The 22597-nt window shown below is 43.9% G+C and overlaps 1 protein-coding gene across 1 annotated transcript in view; it reads right to left on the reverse strand.

The window, feature by feature from the left end:
- The window catches only part of LOC142151183 (venom factor-like), a 192702-nt gene that overhangs the window by 86378 nt on the left and 83727 nt on the right, over window positions 1-22597 (reverse strand). The window contains 2 exon segments of the mRNA XM_075206549.1: window positions 4362-4473; window positions 22281-22355. Of these exon segments, the coding sequence (XP_075062650.1) occupies window positions 4362-4473; window positions 22281-22355 (187 nt within the window).

The following is a 22597-nucleotide window of genomic DNA, read 5'->3' on the forward strand; positions in this document are numbered from 1 at the left end:
CGCAAAACCTTGGAACCTTCCTGTTGTGTCTGGAGGCCATGAGATCTATGTCCGGAAGACCCCACTTCCGAACCAGAGACTGGAAGACTTCCGGGTGGAGTGACCACTCTCCCGGCATCATCCGGATTCGGCTTAGATAGTCCGCCTCCCAGTTTTCTATTCCTGGAATGAAAACTGCAGATATTGCCGGAATGTTCAACTCCGCCCAAACCAATATTTGAGCTGCAATATCCATGGCAGCTGCACTCCTGGTTCCTCCCTGCCTGTTGACATATGCCACAGCCGTGGCATTGTCGGACTGAATTCTGACCGGGTGGCCCCGAAGAAGGGACTGTGCTCCCTTGAGGGCCAAGAGAATGGCCTTCAATTCTAATACATTTATAGATAGAGCTGATTCCTGAACCGACCAGCGTCCCTGAAGCCGGAGGTGCAAGACTACCGCCCCCCAACCTTTCAGGCTGGCGTCCATCGTGGCTATGATCCACGACTATGGAGCGAAGTATCTGCCCACTTTCAGATGATCCTGAACCAGCCACCACTGAAGAGATTCTCTCGCCCTCGAGGATAGGGAGATCTTCTGAAGATCCAGGTGTAGGTGTGATCCTGACCACTTCGACAGTAGATCCCACTGGAAACATCGAGAATTGGCCTGACCAAAGGGAATGGTCTCGAAGGAGGCCACCATCTTTCCGAGTAGCCTTACGCATAAATGCATTGAGAGGCTTGGGGAAGACAAAACCTGAGAAGTTACAGTCTGAATAGAGCTGATCTTCTCTACTGGGAGAAACACCCTTTGTTTGCTGGTGTCCATGATGAGTCCCAGAAAAACCATGCGCTGACACGGAACCATCTGGGATTTCCCTGAATTTATCAGCCAACTGTGGCCCTCGAGAACCGCTCGGGTGAGGGATAAATGATGAAGTAGACAATTCTCTGAGGAAGCCTTGATGAGTAGGTCGTCCAAATAAGGAACGACCTGAACTCCCTGCAGGTGAAGACATGCTGCCATTATTGACATAATTTTCGTGAAGACCCTTGGCGCAGTTGAGAGGCCGAAGGGGAGGGCCCGAAACTGGTAGTGTAATGGTCCCACCGAGAATCTGAGAAGAGACTGATGGTGGATCCAAATGGGAACGTGGAGGTATGCGTCCTTTATATCTTTGGACGCCATATACTGGTCCTTCTCTAGGCCGTTTATTACTGACCTCAGAGATTCCATCCGAAATCTGTTCACCCTTAAGTGAACATTGAGGCCTTTTAAGTTTAGGATGGGACGAAAGGAGCCGTCTGGCTTCTTGACTAGGAACAGGTTGGAATAGAACCCCCGCCCTTTCTGGCAATCTGGAACTCTGCAGATGACCCTCTGAAGCAGAAGAGAAGCGACACAATCCTGTATAGCCTGTCTTCTTAATGGATCCCGGGGTAGCAGGGTCTGGAAGTAACGCTGCGGGGCCGGGCCCAACAGGTCTATCCTGTACCCTTCTGAAATAATATCCCGGATCCAAGGATCTTGGGAAGACTCTGCCCACTGTTCCCAAAACAGAGACAGATGTCCCCCTACTGGTGCCCCCTGTGGTACAGGGTGGTCGTCAAGACGCAGGTTTCTCCTGGGTCTTGGAGGCATGGCGCTTAGATGCAAATGAGGAGGAGCCTCGAGAATTAGATTGTCTGCCTCTAAAGGACTGTCCCCTATGATAGGAGGTCCCCTGAAAGGGCTGACAGAAAGAGCTGCCCCGAGAGTTGCGGCTCCTATACGAATATACTGGCAAGAAAGTGCTTTTGCCCCCCGTTGCCTGTGAAATAAGGGTATCTAATTCCGGGCCAAATAAACCTGCTGCAGAGAACGGAATAGATTCAACGGACCTTTTTGATTCCCCATCACCCTCCCAGGATTTCAGCCATAGCGTTCTTCTTGCAGAAATAGAGGCCGCCTGAATGGAAGAGGAAACCGCCGCTGAGTTCTCGGCTGCCTCCTTCAAATGCAGGGGAAGAAGTTCTGAGTCCTGTAAGGCCTCTGCCAGCTGGTCTGCCCATGCTTCTATGGCTCTAGCCACCCAAGCTGAGGCAAATGTAGGTCTGAAAGAGGAACCCGCAGCCGCAAAAATGGATTTTAGCTGGGATTCAACCTTGCGGTCATTGGCGTCCGGAAGGGACGCTGAACCAGGAGCTGGGAGTAAGGTATGCTTTGCCAAACGGGCAATAGGGATATCTACCTTGGGAATAGTCTCCCAGCGAACCACCTCTTCCTCCTCTAAGGGATACAGGGTGGAGAATCTCCTAGGAATAGAAAACCTTCTCTCAGGCTGCTTTCATGCCCCTTCAGCAATAACCCTAAGCTCAGCAGAAGGGGGAAAATGGCTGGCTTTTCTCTTATCCTTCTTAAAGAGGCTTCTGTCTCTGGGGGTAAGATCCTATGGCTCTGGGAGGTCCAACGCCTGTCTAACCGCTAAAACCAAATCATTAACGAATTGGTTTTTGGGATTGTCTTCCTGTTGCAATTGGAGTAATTGGTCAGGATCTGAATAAATTTCCCCCTCTTCCTCAGAGCCTTCTTCAGAGTCTGATAGGACCATAAGGGGATTTACTGATCTAGGTCTCCTTCTTTTAGCAGGCGGTGTATTAGCGGTATCAAGCAACTGGTTTAGCTTGTTCAAGCCCTTTAAAAAAACTGTAGACCATGCCGGGTCTGTAAGAACAGGGGCCGGGTCAGGCTGCAATGAGGAAGGTCCTGGCAAACCCGCTGTACTCGAACCTGAGGAAGCTGGGAGGTCTGACTGAGGGTTAGCATTATTAGCCACCGAAGTTGCTACAGTAGATAACAACTGATTTGACTAAAAAACCATCTGAGCTAAGGAGGAAACCGACTGTGTCAGGGAGGCCACCCAGGCCGGTTCCTCCGTCGGTGGGGCTGAAAGCTGCTGGGTATGCGCAGTGGGAACCCCTGCTTCGCATGCAGAGCAGAGCGCCAAAGGGTCCTTCTGGCCACACTGTAATTTTACATGACACTTTGAGCATGTGAAGTATTTAGCCATGGGGCCCTTTCCCTTATCTGTCATTCTTATAAAGGAAGGCACACCAAACACACAGAGTAAAATATAACTCTAGCTGAGTACAGAAAGGGAATGGAGAGAGAGAGATAGAGAGAGCAAGAAAATAAATATATATATATATATATATATATATATATATATATATGTGGAGGAACAGATATAAAAAACAAGTAATCAACAGATCTTTATATAAAAGTTGTACTTGTAATAATTAACACCACCAATATATATAAATCAGTAGGAGACTATAATGTAAATCCTACTAGCCCAGTTATTAAAACATTAGATAAGTGTTCAAGTAAAGGTCATACTTAGCCAATAGGCCACAAAAAGGGGAGAAGTCCAACAGCAGTTAGTCCTGTGCCTGCTCCCTCCATTCTGTTCCTCTTCCCGGGCTTCTCTTGGCGCCAGAAGGCTGGGAAAGACCATCTCTCTCTGGAAGGAGGGGGGAACTCTATGCTGTAGCTCCCCCCCTTCAGTAACTGCTGCTTTGCAGCTATAGCAAAAATGAAATGGAACCTGTTTAAAAAGCTCCAAGCGTGGCAGAGTAGTGGAGACCTCTAGGACAGAGGTCTCCGCAGCGATAGCTACCCGGCGCCCCCCTCCTATGTATGAGGAGGGAATCGTGGCATAGCCCCCTTTCCTCCTTCTCCGTTTAGCGCTGGCTGTAAAAAAAATTAAAAATGCCTGCCGGTGTCTGTCAGTTGCCAATAACCGGCACTCTCTGCCTGTAATGGCAGCGCTGGTTATCGGGGAGGCTGGAGGAGTGACAGCGGTCCGTGAGACCACTTCTCACTCTTCAATCAGGCACACTCTAATCTCTGCAATTCTATGCCAGTGAGCGCCACTGGCTCTCATCTGGCAAAGGAATGCCTTCGCTGTCCTGCTGTGAGTGTGTTCTCTATAGTAGAACACACTCCAGCGCTGCCACTGCTGAAAGAAAAACATAGAAAATTCAAATAAAATAAAGTAAATCTATAAAATTTACACTAAAGACTAAAACACTGCCCCAACTCCAGGGCACCTAAAAAAAACTGGACAGGAAGAGGCAGGGGGATTTTAGAGGGGAGGGGTCTGCCAGCAGTACTAAAAGTTAACTAGTTAGGTGCCAACTCCCAAGCTCCCCTCCACAACCCATGGTAAGCAGTGTCCCCCAGACCGGATGAAAGAGAAACAGTCAGTATTTAACTTATGTGCAAAACAGAATACTAATTTGCGCCCCTTGCATTGTAACATGGTTTTGTCCAGGAGACTGAAATAATAAGTTTCTTAAGTTAATCAGGCCCACGGAATTTAGGATATGATATTTACCCATTAGCATCTGGTCTCTCATTCATCATCTCCATCTTCCAAAACCAAGTTTCCCGGAAATCTGTTCTGGATACTATAAGATCATCTTCAATGTAATCTGAATTATCACCACCTGCAATGGATAAAATATTTTGTAAAATTTGCCATCTCTAAAATAAAACAGTGTCAAGAAATTATGGAACCAATGGATTACTCTAACAATTTAGTTTTCTTTCTAAATATCGAAATACAACTTTATACGCCAATACTCGGACCTCATGGCTATATTGCATTATACATGGAGTGGGGTCCGGGTATTGACGCTTTAAAACCGGCATTTTCATGAGGTCCTTACTAAATAACGTCATTTTCATGTGTAGGTGTTTCCCTTAGTCGCATTTCACACTACACAATCATTTCACAGTTCGGAGAAATGGGTGGTCACTTATAGTAGTAATTTATGTATTGGAGGCCTTATATCCATCGTTCTTCTGCTGTCATTCAAACGGAAGTCGGAATTCTCGCCTCCGTTAGCCCGTACCACACCCCACCTGCCGCCTGCATGTCTTCAATGTATACTATAAGCTATTGTTTCTACCTTAATGATGTAACCATGCTGTGCTTAGTGAATCATATATGTACATTGTATTATTACCATATATGGTCATAGTCAAGGGAGCCATCGTTCAAGATAACATCTATAGAAGAATGAAATAAGCAAAGAAATAGCGAGCCTCACACTGGGATCACAAGCAGAAAGTGGGGTATGCATGGTGTACAGGGTTTGGTGAGATATCACCAGCAGCAATGAGTAGGAGCAGGTTGAGGAAGAAGATATGCGAGGAGGATTTGTGGGTGTGTGGTTTATTTCTATGTATGTAGACTGGTGAGTGTGGTGGATGAACGAGACAAAACAGTTCATGTCTGCAGACTAGTGAGGAGGGAAGTAGTAAAAGGGGAAATCATAATAGGGGAGGAAAACATAGGATTATGGAGACAGAAGAGGAGTTTAAAGAGAAATGTAGTTTGTCACACACCAGGCCCTCAAGTCCTGTCACTTACCTCTTCGCTGCCTTTCGAAGTTGTCCCTACGGTCTTCAGGCTCTACTGATTTCAGACCTCTCTGTAAGATGCTGTCCATTCTGACTTCACTCAAGAGATCCCTCCAGAATCAGAGTATGGGCGCAGCCAACTTGGATTTGGTCACATGATTCCTCTCACCCAATCAGGTGATAACAGCCTCCATTCCAGGTTTTCCCTACAAAACCAGTTCATGGGAGCTGCCATCTTGGACTTAGTCTCCTGATCCATCCCAGCAACTCAGAGTGCTGCTTTAGCCCAGCTGACCGCAGTTTCCAATCAGGAATCAACAACCACTATAAAAAGACTTCCTGGAGCCCTTACCTGTTGCCAGTGCAATGTTGTAATTCAGACGCCAACCTGGTTCCCAGCAGTCTTGTTATTAATCCAGCTCAGACAGTGCAGTCTGCATTCCAGCTCCAGTCTGATTCCAGCACTCTGATTCCAGCACTCTGATTCCATCCACTCTAATTGCATTCCGGTTCCAGTACGGTTACAGCGATCCACTTCCAGCATTCCTGGTCCAGTCCAGTTACGATGATCCACTTCCAGCCTTCTGGTTACAGCATTCTGTTTACAGTCCGGTTCCAGTGATTGACTTCCAGCGTTCCGGACCAGCATTCCAGTTTCAGTCCAGTCCAGCAATCCAGTTCCTGTTTTCTCTCCTCTGCTAGTGTAATCACCATCTGCACCAGTCCTTTCACTACAAGCAGAGGAACAGTATTAGGCCATCCAGCTTTGTCCATGTAGTCACCAGTCCAGCTCTAGAGACACATCCCAGTCTGGGTACAGACAGATTCTCAGCGTGACATGGTGGTAGTAAATAGAGGAGAGTGTACATTGATTAGGATCATGATGGGGACGTGTGAGAGCGGTGAATGAATGTGCATTAGCTGGGGTAGGTAATGAGAGAGTGGTAAGGAACAATTGAGCCAAATGGTGTAGGGCAATGGAAGATGTGAAGGATATTTTACCGCCCCATAGCAGGGATTAAAAGAGTCGGCAGTTTCTGTAGCTATGACATGATGAAGTTCAGGATATTGACAGCTGGGTGCAGGGGGTCCAGCAGCCAAATAGAGATGGTAACAGCAATCAAAATTGAGCTCAGTGAGTAGCTGAACAGATGATGGAGCAGCAATGACAGTTGAGCTCTGTGGGTCCCACAGCTGTACAGAAATTGTAGTTCAGTAGGCCCTAACACAGCCTTGTTTTCAGTATGAAGTTATTCCTCAGCACTGCTGTGACGCTTGCCAACAGTATTCAGAAATATCCAATGCTTTATATTGGTGAGAATAAGGAAAAGTGGGAGCTTGGGCAATGAGCTGAGCCAGTGTATAGCTTACTCCAACTGTCACCAGCATGTCTTCAATGTATACTATAAGCTATTGTTTCTACATTAATGATGTACCATGCTGTGCTTAATGAATCATATATGTACATTTGTATTATTACCATATATGGTCATAGTCAAGGGAATCATCGTTCAAGATAACATCTATAGAAGAATGAGATAAGCAAAGAAATAGCAAGCCTCACATTGGGATCACAAGGAATTGAAGGCCAAAAGACTTCTCTATAAAGTAAAAAGATGTCCGAAATGAGACAAAAGGGATCCCTTGACTGTGAACACTGTTTGTAGCTAAGTATTTACCATTTAATAACTTAATTGATGCTTGTTTTTATTACTAGTAAGTTTCTTATAGTCACTTAATAAATCACTGGTATTATTTTAACATACATTTTTACATGTTTATACTGTAGAAAATACAAAAATAAATAATTAAAAAAATAAATAAACTGAGTAGCCTCCCCCATAAGATTATGGAAAACCAGCAGGTGGACATCCAGCATGGGGTATCTTTTGCCTAAGAAGTTACATTTACCATTCTAGGATAGGAATGGTCCAAGATAAAGAGGGAACCTTGCAATGAAGGGTCCTTCTGTCATAGTGAGAAATGGTCTCAGACCGTTCAGCATGGGGGTGAAGTTTCTGGGGCTAAACCTTCAAGAAATGAGTGAGACCTCCGAGAGTCAATAATCCCCTTCTTGGAGAGTATTGGGGCTCTTCTTGGTACCCCAAGAGCTGTCAGGGCGATAGTAATAGTAACAAATATGGATCACTAGAGTAGCAAATTTGCAACCCAGTTGTCCCAGCAAGCCCTGGCAGCCATTGGTTCTTCATGCTGGCGTGTGGAATAACAATCATCAGCATGCCCATGACTGCCATTGATCATAGTGGTAGTTATGTCCTTCTCTAAATCATACTGTATAGTCACTTTCACACCCCAAAGAAATTAAATAACACATAATATTTTTTGGGGAAAGACAGATAAGAAGAATTAGAGTAGGTGAGAAACGAGAATTTGATCATGATCAATGCTCAGATATGTAATGTTGACAGCTGATGAAGGCCAGCTATCCTAATTTAAAATGTATTATAGTGTTATAAGTATAGAACATAAATATAAAACAACTTTGTCCAACTTTTTGGCCAATAAGGCCTTGGACTCAATGCTGGATCTCATAATGGACCAAATGTTATATAGTTACAATCCCAGTTGGGTAGCTGGAGTGTATAGAAGCAGGTTTAGTATTACCCTGACACACCTGTGTTTCCCACATCTTTCATATATCTTTAGTGTATTGGTTTATACACCTTCCTTTGACATTCACTAAATACATTGTTTATGTTCTTTTTTTTATTATATAGATATATATGTAGTTTACATAGCGCTGGATATAATTAATATAAATAATGTAACAAGAAGGAAGCCAGAATCAGAAATCCATGTACTTACTAAACGTTGCATATAGGAATATAGAAGCTAATAAAGTCACCTGATGGTGAGCAACAGTTTCAGCTTTTATGACTGAAGAATATTTGAGTGTCTATAGAATAAGCAAGTTGGAGACTTTTATCCTAGTTTTACCTTTTTTGTCTTTATCTTGAATCAATGAGTCTGATGCACGTCGTCTGCGCTCCAATTTTACTTTACATAAGGGCTCTGTGGAAAATAAGACAAGACAAGCATGTTAATGAGCTAACAGGTGTTAAGAACATTATCTATCATATGGTCATTAACATAACAACTGTGTCGTTAGGGCTTCAATATTTCCTAAAGCAGAACACACTGACAACCCAGTGATATAAGATTGGTAATGGTAAGTAGAGTAGTAAACCAATCAGTGACATATTCCTTTTACTTATCATAATATAAGTGTATCAGAAATATGGATTCTGGCACAGTAAGTATTGCAGAGTCCCCTTCCCATAGCTTCATGGCGGCTGCATCCCCTAAAGTGGTGCCAGTGCCATCACTGGATGTAGGGATTATGGGACAGAGAAAGTAAATAATGGAACTGTATTAAACCTATTTAAAATTAGCTTACTAGCACCATCAAAGACTTTGTTAAAGTCATATAACAAGACTATTTATACAGTCATACCTTAATATTTACATTTGAGTAGGGATGTGCACCGGCGACTTTTGGTGTCTCGTGTTTTGTGTTTTGGATCAGGATTTTCGCGATGTTTTGGGTTCAGATATGTTTCGCAAAACACCTGCCGAAAGGTTTTGGTTCGGATTTAAGGTTTTGGATTCGGATTTTTTTTGAAAAAAGCATAAAAAGTTCAAAAATCAAGTTTTTGGGCTTATTTTAACTCCTACGCTATTATTAACCTCAATAACATTCAATAACAATCATTTCCACTAATTTACAGGGTATTCTGAACACCTCACAATATAGTTATTAGTCCAAAACGTTGCAACGAGGTATCTTTCTGGACTGCGTAGTGGAGTTGTCCCCACAATATAATAAGAAAACCATCAACTGGTCTTAATCGCACCAAAAAATGTACCTGGACTGCGTAGAGGAGTGGTCACCACAAAATAAATTAAAAACCCTGAACTTGTATGATTCACACCAATAAATGTATCTGGACTGTGTAGAGGAGTTGTCACCACAATATAATAAGAAAAACATCAACTGGTCTGAATCGCACCGAATAATGTACCTGGACTGCGTAGAGGATTGGTAACCACAATATAATTTAAAAACCCTGAACTTGTATGATTCGCACCAATAAATGTATATGGACTGCGTAGAGGAGTGGTCACCACAATATAATAAGAAAAACATCCACTGGTCTGAATCACACCGAATAATGTACCTGGACTGCGTAGAGGAGTGGTCACCACAATATAATAAGAAAACCATCAACTGGTCTGAATCGCACCGAATAATGTACCTGGACTGCGTAGAGGAGTGGTCACCACAATATAAATTAAAAACCCTGAAATTGTATGATTCGCACCAATAAATGTATCTGGACTGCGTAGAGGAGTGGTCACCACAATATAATTTAAAAACCCTGAACTTGTATGATTCGCACCAATAAATGTATCTGGACTGCGTAGAGGAGTGGTCACCACAATCTAAATTAAAAACCCTGAACTTGTATGATTCGCACCAATAAATGTATCTGGACTGCGTAGAGGAGTGGTCACCACAATATAATAAGAAAACCATCAACTGGTTTGAATCGCACCGAATAATGTACCTGGACTGCGTAGAGGAGTGGTCACCACAATATAATAAGAAAACCATCAACTGGTCTGAATCGCACAGAATAATGTACCTGGACTGCGTAGAGGAGTGGTCACCACAATATAATTTAAAAACCCTGAACTTGTATGATTCGCACCAATAAATGTATCTGGACTGCGTAGAGGAGTGGTCACCACAATATAATTTAAAAACCCTGAACTTGTATGATTCGCACCAATAAATGTATCTGGACTGCGTAGAGGGGTGGCCCGGTACCCAATTTGATACCGGGGCCACAATAAAATAAATACACCCTCAACTGTTCAGAATTCCACCAAACAAGTATCTGGACTGCGTAGTGGGGTGGCCCTGGTACCCAATTTGATACCGGGGCCACAATAAAACAATCATTTCCACTAATTTACAGTGTATTCTGAACACCTCATAATATAGTTATTAGTCCAAAACGTTGCAACGAGGTATCTTTCTGGACTGCGTAGTGGAGTTGTCCCCACAATATAATAAGAAAACCATCAACTGGTCTTAATCGCACCAAAAAATGTACCTGGACTGCGTAGAGGAGTGGTCACCACAAAATAAATTAAAAACCCTGAACTTGTATGATTCACACCAATAAATGTATCTGGACTGCGTAGAGGAGTGGTCACCACAATATAATTAGAAAAACTTCAACTGGTCTGAATCGCACCGAATAATGTACCTGGACTGCGTAGAGGATTGGTCACCACAATATAATTTAAAAACCCTGAACTTGTATGATTCGCACCAATAAATGTATATGGACTGCGTAGAGGAGTGGTCACCACAATATAATAAGAAAAACATCCACTGGTCTAAATCACACCGAATAATGTATCTGGACTGTGTAGAGGAGTGGTCACCACAATATAATTTAAAAACTCTCAACTTGTATGATTCGCACTAATAAATGTATCTGGACTGCGTAGAGGAGTTGTCCCCACAATATAATAAGAAAACCATCAACTGGTTTTAATCGCACCAAAAAATGTACCTGGACTGCGTAGAGGAGTGGTCACCACAATATAAATTAAAAACCCTGAACTTGTATGATTCGCACCAATAAATGTATCTGGACTGCGTAGAGGAGTGGTCACCACAGTATAATTTAAAAACCCTGAACTTGTATGATTCGCACCAATAAATGTATCTGGACTGCGTAGAGGAGTGGTCACCACAATATAATAAGAAAACCATCAACTGGTCTGAATCGCACCGAATAATGTACCTGGACTGTGTAGAGGAGTGGTCACCACAATATAATTTAAAAACCCTGAACTTGTATGATTCGCACCAATAAATGTATCTGGACTGCGTAGAGGAGTGGTCACCACAATATAATTTAAAAACCCTGAACTTGTATGATTCGCACCAATAAATGTATCTGGACTGCGTAGAGGGGTGGCCCGGTACCCAATTTGATATCGGGGCCACAATAAAATAAATACACCCTCAACTGTTCAGAATTCCACCAAACAAGTATCTGGACTGCGTAGTGGGGTGGCCCCGGTACCCAATTTGATACCGGGGCCACAATAAAATAAATACACCCTCAACTGGTCAGAATTCCACCAAACAAGTATCTGGACTGTGTAGTGGGGTGGCCCTGGTACCCAATTTGATACGGGGCCACAATAAAATAAATACACCCTCAACTGGTCAGAATTCCACCAAACAAGTATCTGGACTGCGTAGTGGGGTGGCCCCGGTACCCAATTTGATACCGGGGCCACAATAAAATAAATACACCCTCAACTGGTCAGAATTCCACCAAACAAGTATCTGGACTGCGTAGTGGGGTGGCCCCGGTACCCAATTTGATACCGGGGCCTCAATAAAATAAATACACCCTCAACTGGTCAGAATTCCACCAAACAAGTATCTGGACTGCGTAGTGGGGTGGCCCTGGTACCCAATTTGATACCGGGGCCACAATACCTTCTCCAAGTTCCAAGTCTAGTGTTTATAACATCTTAACACTACACTAATTCTAGCACGTCAAAACCTCTTGTTTTAAATAATGACAGGGCATTTAACTTTTGATTTAATTTATTGAATTTGTTGGCATTTTCTTTTACTTTTTGAACTTGGCAAACGACTGTTGAATGGTCACATAATGCCAAAAAAATAGTTGCAAGATGGAATTGTCCTTGAAACCTCCCACCCACCCTTATGTTGTTGAAATAGGACATGCACACTTTAACAAACCAATCATTTCAGTGACAGGGCCTACCAAAGAACTGTGGCTGAAATGATTGGTTTGTTTGGGCCCCCACACCAAAAAAGCTATTCATCTCTCCCTGTACAAACTAAACAGGCTCTACTGAGGCAAGATGTCGTCCTCATCCTCAACCTCTGATTCCTCTCCCCCTACAGTGTGTACTTTCTCCTCCTCACACATTATCAATTCGTCCCCGCTGGACTCCACAACCACAGGTCCCTCTGTACTATCTGGAGGGCAGTGCTGTACTTCATTGAGGAATTGATTATTCATTTTTATAAACATCATTTTTTCAACGTTGTGAGGAAGCAACCTCCTTCGCCGCTCACTGACCAGGTTACCCGCTGCACTAAAAACTCTTTCCGAGTACACACTGAAGGGAGGACAACTCAGGTAAAATAGAGCCAGTTTGTACAGGGGCTTCCAAACTGCCTTTTTGTCCTGCCAGTAACAATATGGACTTTCTGACATGTCTATTTGGATGGTGTCAGCAAAATAATCCTCCACCATTTTTTCTATTGTGACAGCATCCAATGCAGCAACAGTAGACATGTCTGCAATGGTTGACAGGTCCTTCAGTCCGGACCAGATGTTATCAGCGTCCCCGCCAGCGCCTCTTTTAGGAAAACTGAGCTTTTTCCTCGAAGCCATAGATGTGGAAGAAAATGAGGGTGGAGCTGTTGGCATGTCACGGTCCTCTTCAGAGGATAATCTCCTGACCAGCAGGAAACAGAGACACAACATACGCTTTAAACCGAGGATCGAGTGTCCAGAATGTATTCCTCTGACTTTAAAAGAGTGACCACCCTCGGATCCTGGCAAAGCATACGAAAGGCTACATCCACAAGAGATACATGCTTGGTGGAATCGCAATGGTTTACCAGCTCCTCCCTCACTTTCTCCAGCTGATTCTGCAACAGCCTGATCAGGGGAATCACCTGACTCAAGCTGGCAGTGTCGGAACTGACTTCTCGTGTGGCAAGTTAAAACGGCTGGAGAACCTTGCACAACACGGAAATCAGTCTCCACTGCGCTTGACTCAGGCGCATCCCCACTCCTTTGCCTATGTCGTAGGTGGCTGTGTAGGCCTGAATGGCCTTTTGCTGCTCCTCCATCCTCTGCAGCATATAGAGGGTGGAGTTCCAGCGCGTCACAACCTCTTGTTTGAGGTGATGGCAGGGCAGGTTCATGGTTTTTTGATGTGCCTCTAGTCTGCGGTAGGCACTGGCTGAATGCCGAAAGTGTCCAACAATTTTGCGCGCCACCGCAAGCATCTCCTGCACACCCCTGTCACTCTTCAGGTAATGCTGCACCACCAAATTAATGGTGTGGGCAAAACATGGAATGTGCTGGAAATTGCCCATATTTAATGGCTGCACAATGTTACTGGCATTGTCTGACACTACAAATCCCCATGAGAGTCTAAGTGGGGTAAGCCACTGGGAGATAATTTCCCTCAGTTTCTCTAATATGTTGTCAGCGTTGTGCCTCTTATTAAAGCCTGTAATACACAATGTTGCCTGCCTTTGCACGAGCAGCCATTTTGTAGATGCTGCTACTGAGGCAGCTGTTGCTGTTGCTGCAGAAGGGGATGCATCTACCCAGTGGGCTGTCACAGTCATATAGTCCTTCGTTTGCCCAGAACCACTTGTCCACATGTCCGTGGTTAAGTGGACAGTGGGTACAACCGCATTTTTTAGAGCACTGAGGACACTTGATTGTACTTCTCTGTACATCTTTGGTATCGCCTGCCTAGTGAAGTGGAATCTCGACGGGATTTGGTACCGGGGACACAATACCTCTATCAACCCTCTAAATCCCACTCCACCGATGGCGGACACCGGGCGCACGTCTAACACCAACATTGCAGTTACAGCCGCAGTTATACGCTTTGCAATAGGGTGACTACTATCGTATTTTGTGGTCATGGCAAACGACTGTTGGACGGTCAATTGTTTTGTAAAAGACTTAGCGGTCTTACGACTTCCCCTCTGGGAAGATGACCGACTAACAGCAGCAACAGCAGCAGTGGCAGTAGTAGGCGTACCGCTGCAGGATTCCTCGGATGAATCCCGTATTGAAGAGGACTCAGTCTGGCTGCTGACTTGGGCTGCAGGACTGAATCTGATGGAGATCGTGGAGGAAGTTGACGAGGAGGGTGTTGCTGGTATGTATCCAACTGGACCACGGGATTTAGGTGTCCCTGTACCGATGACGGTCCTAGCCCCAGTTCCTGAACTAACCACTAAACTATGAAGGTTATTCAGGTGACGTATAAGGGAGGATGTCCCTAGGTGGGCAAGATCCTTACCCCTGCTTATTTGAGCTTTACATAAGCTACATATGGCCATACATTGGTTGTCTGGATTTGGATAAAAATAACTCCAGACCGAAGAGGTGCATTTTTTGGTCTTCTGACCAGGCATGACGATAGGCTTTTTCATCCCATGGACATCAGCTGTTTCCCCCCCTGGTGCCTCATTTACAATAACCACATCACCATCCTCATCATCAAGTTCCTCCACAGCGCCAGCTACATCATCAATAGCCTCCTCCCGAGCCACCTCTTCCCGTACAGTGATGGGAAGGTCAGGCTTGACAACCACCAACACCCTTGGACTCGCTTTGGGGATTTGTGATAATTTCTCTTTAGAAGGCAGAGTTGTTTGCTGTTTTGTTGCTGACAGCATAACTCTCTTCAATTTTTTGTAGGGGATGGGGAGGAGGAGGAGGGCTAAGATTCTTGGGTGAAGCTGAACCACTAGTCATGAACACGGGCCAGGGCCTAAGCCGTTGGAGACTTTTATCCTAGTTTTACCTTCTTTGTCTTTATCTTGAATCAATGAGTCTGATGCACGTCGTCTGCGCTCCAATTTTACTTTACATAAGGGCTCTGTGGAAAATAAGACAAGACAAGCATGTTAATGAGCTAACAGGTGTTAAGAACATTATCTATCATATGGTCATTAACATAACAACTGTGTCGTTAGGGCTTCAATATTTCCTAAAGCAGAACACACTGACAACCCAGTGATATAAGATTGGTAATGGTAAGTAGAGTAGTAAACCAATCAGTGACATATTCCTTTTACTTATCATAATATAAGTGTATCAGAAATATGGATTCTGGCACAGTAAGTATTGCAGAGTCCCCTTCCCATAGCTTCATGGCGGCTGCATCCCCTAAAGTGGTGCCAGTGCCATCACTGGATTATGGGACAGAGAAAGTAAATAATGGAACTGTATTAAACCTATTTAAAATTAGCTTACTAGCTGCATCAAAGACTTTGTTAAAGTCATATAACAAGACTATTTATACAGTCATACCTTAATATTTACATTTGAATAGGGATGTGCACCGGCGACTTTTGGTGTCTCGTGTTTTGTGTTTTGGATCCGGATTTTCGCGATGTTTTGGGTTCAGATATGTTTCGCAAAACACCTGCCGAAAGGTTTTGGTTCGGATTTAAGGTTTTGGATTCGGATTTTTTTTGAAAAAAGCATAAAAAGTTCAAAAATCAAGTTTTTGGGCTTATTTTAACTCCTACGCTATTATTAACCTCAATAACATTCAATAACAATCATTTCCACTAATTTACAGGGTATTCTGAACACCTCACAATATAGTTATTAGTCCAAAACGTTGCAACGAGGTATCTTTCTGGACTGCGTAGTGGAGTTGTCCCCACAATATAATAAGAAAACCATCAACTGGTGTTAATCGCACCAAAAAATGTACCTGGACTGCGTAGAGGAGTGGTCACCACAAAATAAATTAAAAACCCTGAACTTGTATGATTCACACCAATAAATGTATCTGGACTGCGTAGAGGAGTGGTCACCACAATATAATAAGAAAAACATCAACTGGTCTGAATTGCACCGAATAATGTACCTGGACTGCGTAGAGGATTGGTCACCACAATATAATTTAAAAACCCTGAACTTGTATGATTCGCACCAATAAATGTATATGGACTGCGTAGAGGAGTGGTCACCACAATATAATAAGAAAAACATCCACTGGTCTGAATCACACCGAATAATGTACCTGGACTGCGTAGAGGAGTGGTCACCACAATATAATAAGAAAACCATCAACTGGTCTGAATCGCACCGAATAATGTACCTGGACTGCGTAGAGGAGTGGTCACCACAATATAAATTAAAAACCCTGAACTTGTATGATTCGCACCAATAAATGTATCTGGACTGCGTAGAGGAGTGGTCACCACAATATAATTTAAAAACCCTGAACTTGTATGATTCGCACCAATAAATGTATCTGGACTGCGTAGAGGAGTGGTCACCACAATCTAAATTAAAAACCCTGAACTTGTATGATTCGCACCAATAAATGTATCTGGACTGCGTAGAGGAGTGGTCACCACAATATAATAAGAAAACCATCAACTGGTTTGAATCGCACCGAATAATGTACCTGGACTGCGTAGAGGAGTGGTCACCACAATATAATAAGAAAACCATCAACTGGTCTGAATCGCACCGAATAATGTACCTGGACTGCGTAGAGGAGTGGTCACCACAATATAATTTAAAAACCCTGAACTTGTATGATTCGCACCAATAAATGTATCTGGACTGCGTAGAGGAGTGGTCACCACAATATAATTTAAAAACCCTGAACTTGTATGATTCGCACCAATAAATGTATCTGGACTGCGTAGAGGGGTGGCCCGGTACCCAATTTGATACCGGGGCCACAATAAAATAAATACACCCTCAACTGTTCAGAATTCCACCAAACAAGTATCTGGACTGCGTAGTGGGGTGGCCCTGGTACCCAATTTGATACCGGGGCCACAATAAAACAATCATTTCCACTAATTTACAGTGTATTCTGAACACCTCATAATATAGTTATTAGTCCAAAACGTTGCAACGAGGTATCTTTCTGGACTGCGTAGTGGAGTTGTCCCCACAATATAATAAGAAAACCATCAACTGGTCTTAATCGCATCAAAAAATGTACCTGGACTGCGTAGAGGAGTGGTCACCACAAAGTAAATTAAAAACCCTGAACTTGTATGATTCACACCAATAAATGTATCTGGACTGCGTAGAGGAGTGGTCACCACAATATAATTAGAAAAACTTCAACTGGTCTGAATCGCACCGAATAATGTACCTGGACTGCGTAGAGGATTGGTCACCACAATATAATTTAAAAACCCTGAACTTGTATGATTCGCACCAATAAATGTATATGGACTGCGTAGAGGAGTGGTCACCACAATATAATAAGAAAAACATCCACTGGTCTAAATCACACCGAATAATGTATCTGGACTGTGTAGAGGAGTGGTCACCACAATATAATTTAAAAACTCTGAACTTGTATGATTCGCACTAATAAATGTATCTGGACTGCGTAGAGGAGTTGTCCCCACAATATAATAAGAAAACCATCAACTGGTTTTAATCGCACCAAAAAATGTACCTGGACTGCGTAGAGGAGTGGTCACCACAATATAATTTAAAAACCCTGAACTTGTATGATTCGCACCAATAAATGTATCTGGACTGCGTAGAGGAGTGGTCACCACAATATAATAAGAAAACCATCAACTGGTCTGAATCACACCGAATAATGTACCTGGACTGCGTAGAGGAGTGGTCACCACAATATAAATTAAAAACCCTGAACTTGTATGATTCGCACCAATAAATGTATATGGACTGCGTAGAGGAGTGGTCACCACAATATAATTTAAAAACTCTGAACTTGTATGATTCGCACTAATAAATGTATCTGGACTGCATAGAGGAGTTGTCCCCACAATATAATAAGAAAAACAATCAACTGGTCTTAATCGCACCAAAAAATGTACCTGGACTGCGTAGAGGAGTGGTCACCACAATATAATTTAAAAACCCTGAACTTGTATGATTCGCACCAATAAATGTATCTGGACTGCGTAGAGGAGTGGTCACCACAATATAATAAGAAAACCATCAACTGGTCTGAATCGCACCAAATAATGTACCTGGACTGCGTAGAGGAGTGGTCACCACAATATAAATTAAAAACCCTGAACTTGTATGATTAGCACCAATAAATGTATCTGGACTGCGTAGAGGAGTGGTCACCACAGTATAATTTAAAAACCCTGAACTTGTATGATTCGCACCAATAAATGTATCTGGACTGCGTAGAGGAGTGGTCACCACAATATAATAAGAAAACCATCAACTGGTCTGAATCGCACCGAATAATGTACCTGGACTGCGTAGAAGAGTGGTCACCACAATATAATTTAAAAACCCTGAACTTGTATGATTCGCACCAATAAATGTATCTGGACTGCGTAGAGGAGTGGTCACCACAATATAATTTAAAAACCCTGAACTTGTATGATTCGCACCAATAAATGTATCTGGACTGCGTAGAGGGGTGGCCCGGTACCCAATTTGATATCGGGGCCACAATAAAATAAATACACCCTCAACTGTTCAGAATTCCACCAAACAAGTATCTGGACTGCGTAGTGGGGTGGCCCCGGTACCCAATTTGATACCGGGGCCACAATAAAATAAATACACCCTCAACTGGTCAGAATTCCACCAAACAAGTATCTGGACTGTGTAGTGGGGTGGCCCTGGTACCCAATTTGATACGGGGCCACAATAAAATAAATACACCCTCAACTGGTCAGAATTCCACCAAACAAGTATCTGGACTGCGTAGTGGGGTGGCCCCGGTACCCAATTTGATACCGGGGCCACAATAAAATAAATACACCCTCAACTGGTCAGAATTCCACCAAACAAGTATCTGGACTGCGTAGTGGGGTGGCCCCGGTACCCAATTTGATACCGGGGCCTCAATAAAATAAATACACCCTCAACTGGTCAGAATTCCACCAAACAAGTATCTGGACTGCGTAGTGGGGTGGCCCTGGTACCCAATTTGATACCGGGGCCACAATACCTTCTCCAAGTTCCAAGTCTAGTGTTTATAACATCTTAACACTACACTAATTCTAGCACGTCAAAACCTCTTGTTTTAAATAATGACAGGGCATTTAACTTTTGATTTAATTTATTGAATTTGTTGGCATTTTCTTTTACTTTTTGAACTTGGCAAACGACTGTTGAATGGTCACATAATGCCAAAAAATAGTTGCAAGATGGAATTGTCCTTGAAACCTCCCACCCACCCTTATGTTGTTGAAATAGGACATGCACACTTTAACAAACCAATCATTTCAGTGACAGGGCCTACCAAAGAACTGTGGCTGAAATGATTGGTTTGTTTGGGCCCCCACACCAAAAAAGCTATTCATCTCTCCCTGTACAAACTAAACAGGCTCTACTGAGGCAAGATGTCGTCCTCATCCTCAACCTCTGATTCCTCTCCCCCTACAGTGTGTACTTTCTCCTCCTCACACATTATCAATTCGTCCCCGCTGGACTCCACAACCACAGGTCCCTCTGTACTATCTGGAGGGCAGTGCTGTACTTCATTGAGGAATTGATTATTCATTTTTATAAACATCATTTTTTCAACGTTGTGAGGAAGCAACCTCCTTCGCCGCTCACTGACCAGGTTACCCGCTGCACTAAAAACTCTTTCCGAGTACACACTGAAGGGGGGACAACTCAGGTAAAATAGAGCCAGTTTGTACAGGGGCTTCCAAACTGCCTTTTTGTCCTGCCAGTAACAATATGGACTTTCTGACATGTCTATTTGGATGGTGTCAGCAAAATAATCCTCCACCATTTTTTCTATTGTGACAGCATCCAATGCAGCAACAGTAGACATGTCTGCAATGGTTGACAGGTCCTTCAGTCCGGACCAGATGTTATCAGCATCCCCGCCAGCGCCTCTTTTAGGAAAACTGAGCTTTTTCCTCGAAGCCATAGATGTGGAAGAAAATGAGGGTGGAGCTGTTGGCATGTCACGGTCCTCTTCAGAGGATAATCTCCTGACCAGCAGGAAACAGAGACACAACATACGCTTTAAACCGAGGATCGAGTGTCCAGAATGTATTCCTCTGACTTTAAAAGAGTGACCACCCTCGGATCCTGGCAAAGCATACGAAAGGCTACATCCACAAGAGATACATGCTTGGTGGAATCGCAATGGTTTACCAGCTCCTCCCTCACTTTCTCCAGCTGATTCTGCAACAGCCTGATCAGGGGAATCACCTGACTCAAGCTGGCAGTGTCGGAACTGACTTCTCGTGTGGCAAGTTAAAACGGCTGGAGAACCTTGCACAACACGGAAATCAGTCTCCACTGCGCTTGACTCAGGCGCATCCCCACTCCTTTGCCTATGTCGTAGGTGGCTGTGTAGGCCTGAATGGCCTTTTGCTGCTCCTCCATCCTCTGCAGCATATAGAGGGTGGAGTTCCAGCGCGTCACAACCTCTTGTTTGAGGTGATGGCAGGGCAGGTTCATGGTTTTTTGATGTGCCTCTAGTCTGCGGTAGGCACTGGCTGAATGCCGAAAGTGTCCAGCAATTTTGCGCGCCACCGCAAGCATCTCCTGCACACCCCTGTCACTCTTCAGGTAATGCTGCACCACCAAATTAATGGTGTGGGCAAAACATGGAATGTGCTGGAAATTGCCCATATTTAATGGCTGCACAATGTTACTGGCATTGTCTGACACCACAAATCCCCATGAGAGTCTAAGTGGGGTAAGCCACTGGGAGATAATTTCCCTCAGTTTCTCTAATATGTTGTCAGCGTTGTGCCTCTTATTAAAGCCTGTAATACACAATGTTGCCTGCCTTTGCACGAGCAGCCATTTTGTAGATGCTGCTACTGAGGCAGCTGTTGCTGTTGCTGCGGAAGGGGATGCATCTACCCAGTGGGCTGTCACAGTCATATAGTCCTTCGTTTGCCCAGAACCACTTGTCCACATGTCCGTGGTTAAGTGGACAGTGGGTACAACCGCATTTTTTAGAGCACTGAGGACACTTGATTGTACTTCTCTGTACATCTTTGGTATCGCCTGCCTAGTGAAGTGGAATCTCGACGGGATTTGGTACCGGGGACACAATACCTCTATCAACCCTCTAAATCCCACTCCACCGATGGCGGACACCGGGCGCACGTCTAACACCAACATTGCAGTTACAGCCGCAGTTATACGCTTTGCAATAGGGTGACTACTATCGTATTTTGTGGTCATGGCAAACGACTGTTGGACGGTCAATTGTTTTGTAAAAGACTTAGCGGTCTTACGACTTCCCCTCTGGGAAGATGACCGACTAACAGCAGCAACAGCAGCAGTGGCAGTAGTAGGCGTACCGCTGCAGGATTCCTCGGATGAATCCCGTATTGAAGAGGACTCAGTCTGGCTGCTGACTTGGGCTGCAGGACTGAATCTGATGGAGATCGTGGAGGAAGTTGACGAGGAGGGTGTTGCTGGTATGTATCCAACTGGACCACGGGATTTAGGTGTCCCTGTACCGATGACGGTCCTAGCCCCAGTTCCTGAACTAACCACTAAACTATGAAGGTTATTCAGGTGACGTATAAGGGAGGATGTCCCTAGGTGGGCAAGATCCTTACCCCTGCTTATTTGAGCTTTACATAAGCTACATATGGCCATACATTGGTTGTCTGGATTTGGATAAAAATAACTCCAGACCGAAGAGGTGCATTTTTTGGTCTTCTGACCAGGCATGACGATAGGCTTTTTCATCCCATGGACATCAGCTGTTTCCCCCCCTGGTGCCTCATTTACAATAACCACATCACCATCCTCATCATCAAGTTCCTCCACAGCGCCAGCTACATCATCAATAGCCTCCTCCCGAGCCACCTCTTCCCGTACAGTGATGGGAAGGTCAGGCTTGACAACCACCAACACCCTTGGACTCGCTTTGGGGATTTGTGATAATTTCTCTTTAGAAGGCAGAGTTGTTTGCTGTTTTGTTGCTGACAGCATAACTCTCTTCAATTTTTTGTAGGGGATGGGGAGGAGGAGGAGGGCTAAGATTCTTGGGTGAAGCTGAACCACTAGTCATGAACACGGGCCAGGGCCTAAGCCGTTGGAGACTTTTATCCTAGTTTTACCTTTTTTGTCTTTATCTTGAATCAATGAGTCTGATGCACGTCGTCTGCGCTCCAATTTTACTTTACATAAGGGCTCTGTGGAAAATAAGACAAGACAAGCATGTTAATGAGCTAACAGGTGTTAAGAACATTATCTATCATATGGTCATTAACATAACAACTGTGTCGTTAGGGCTTCAATATTTCCTAAAGCAGAACACACTGACAACCCAGTGATATAAGATTGGTAATGGTAAGTAGAGTAGTAAACCAATCAGTGACATATTCCTTTTACTTATCATAATATAAGTGTATCAGAAATATGGATTCTGGCACAG

This window comes from Mixophyes fleayi, chromosome 4 (assembly GCF_038048845.1).
Source record: "Mixophyes fleayi isolate aMixFle1 chromosome 4, aMixFle1.hap1, whole genome shotgun sequence".
NCBI lineage: Eukaryota > Metazoa > Chordata > Amphibia > Anura > Limnodynastidae > Mixophyes > Mixophyes fleayi.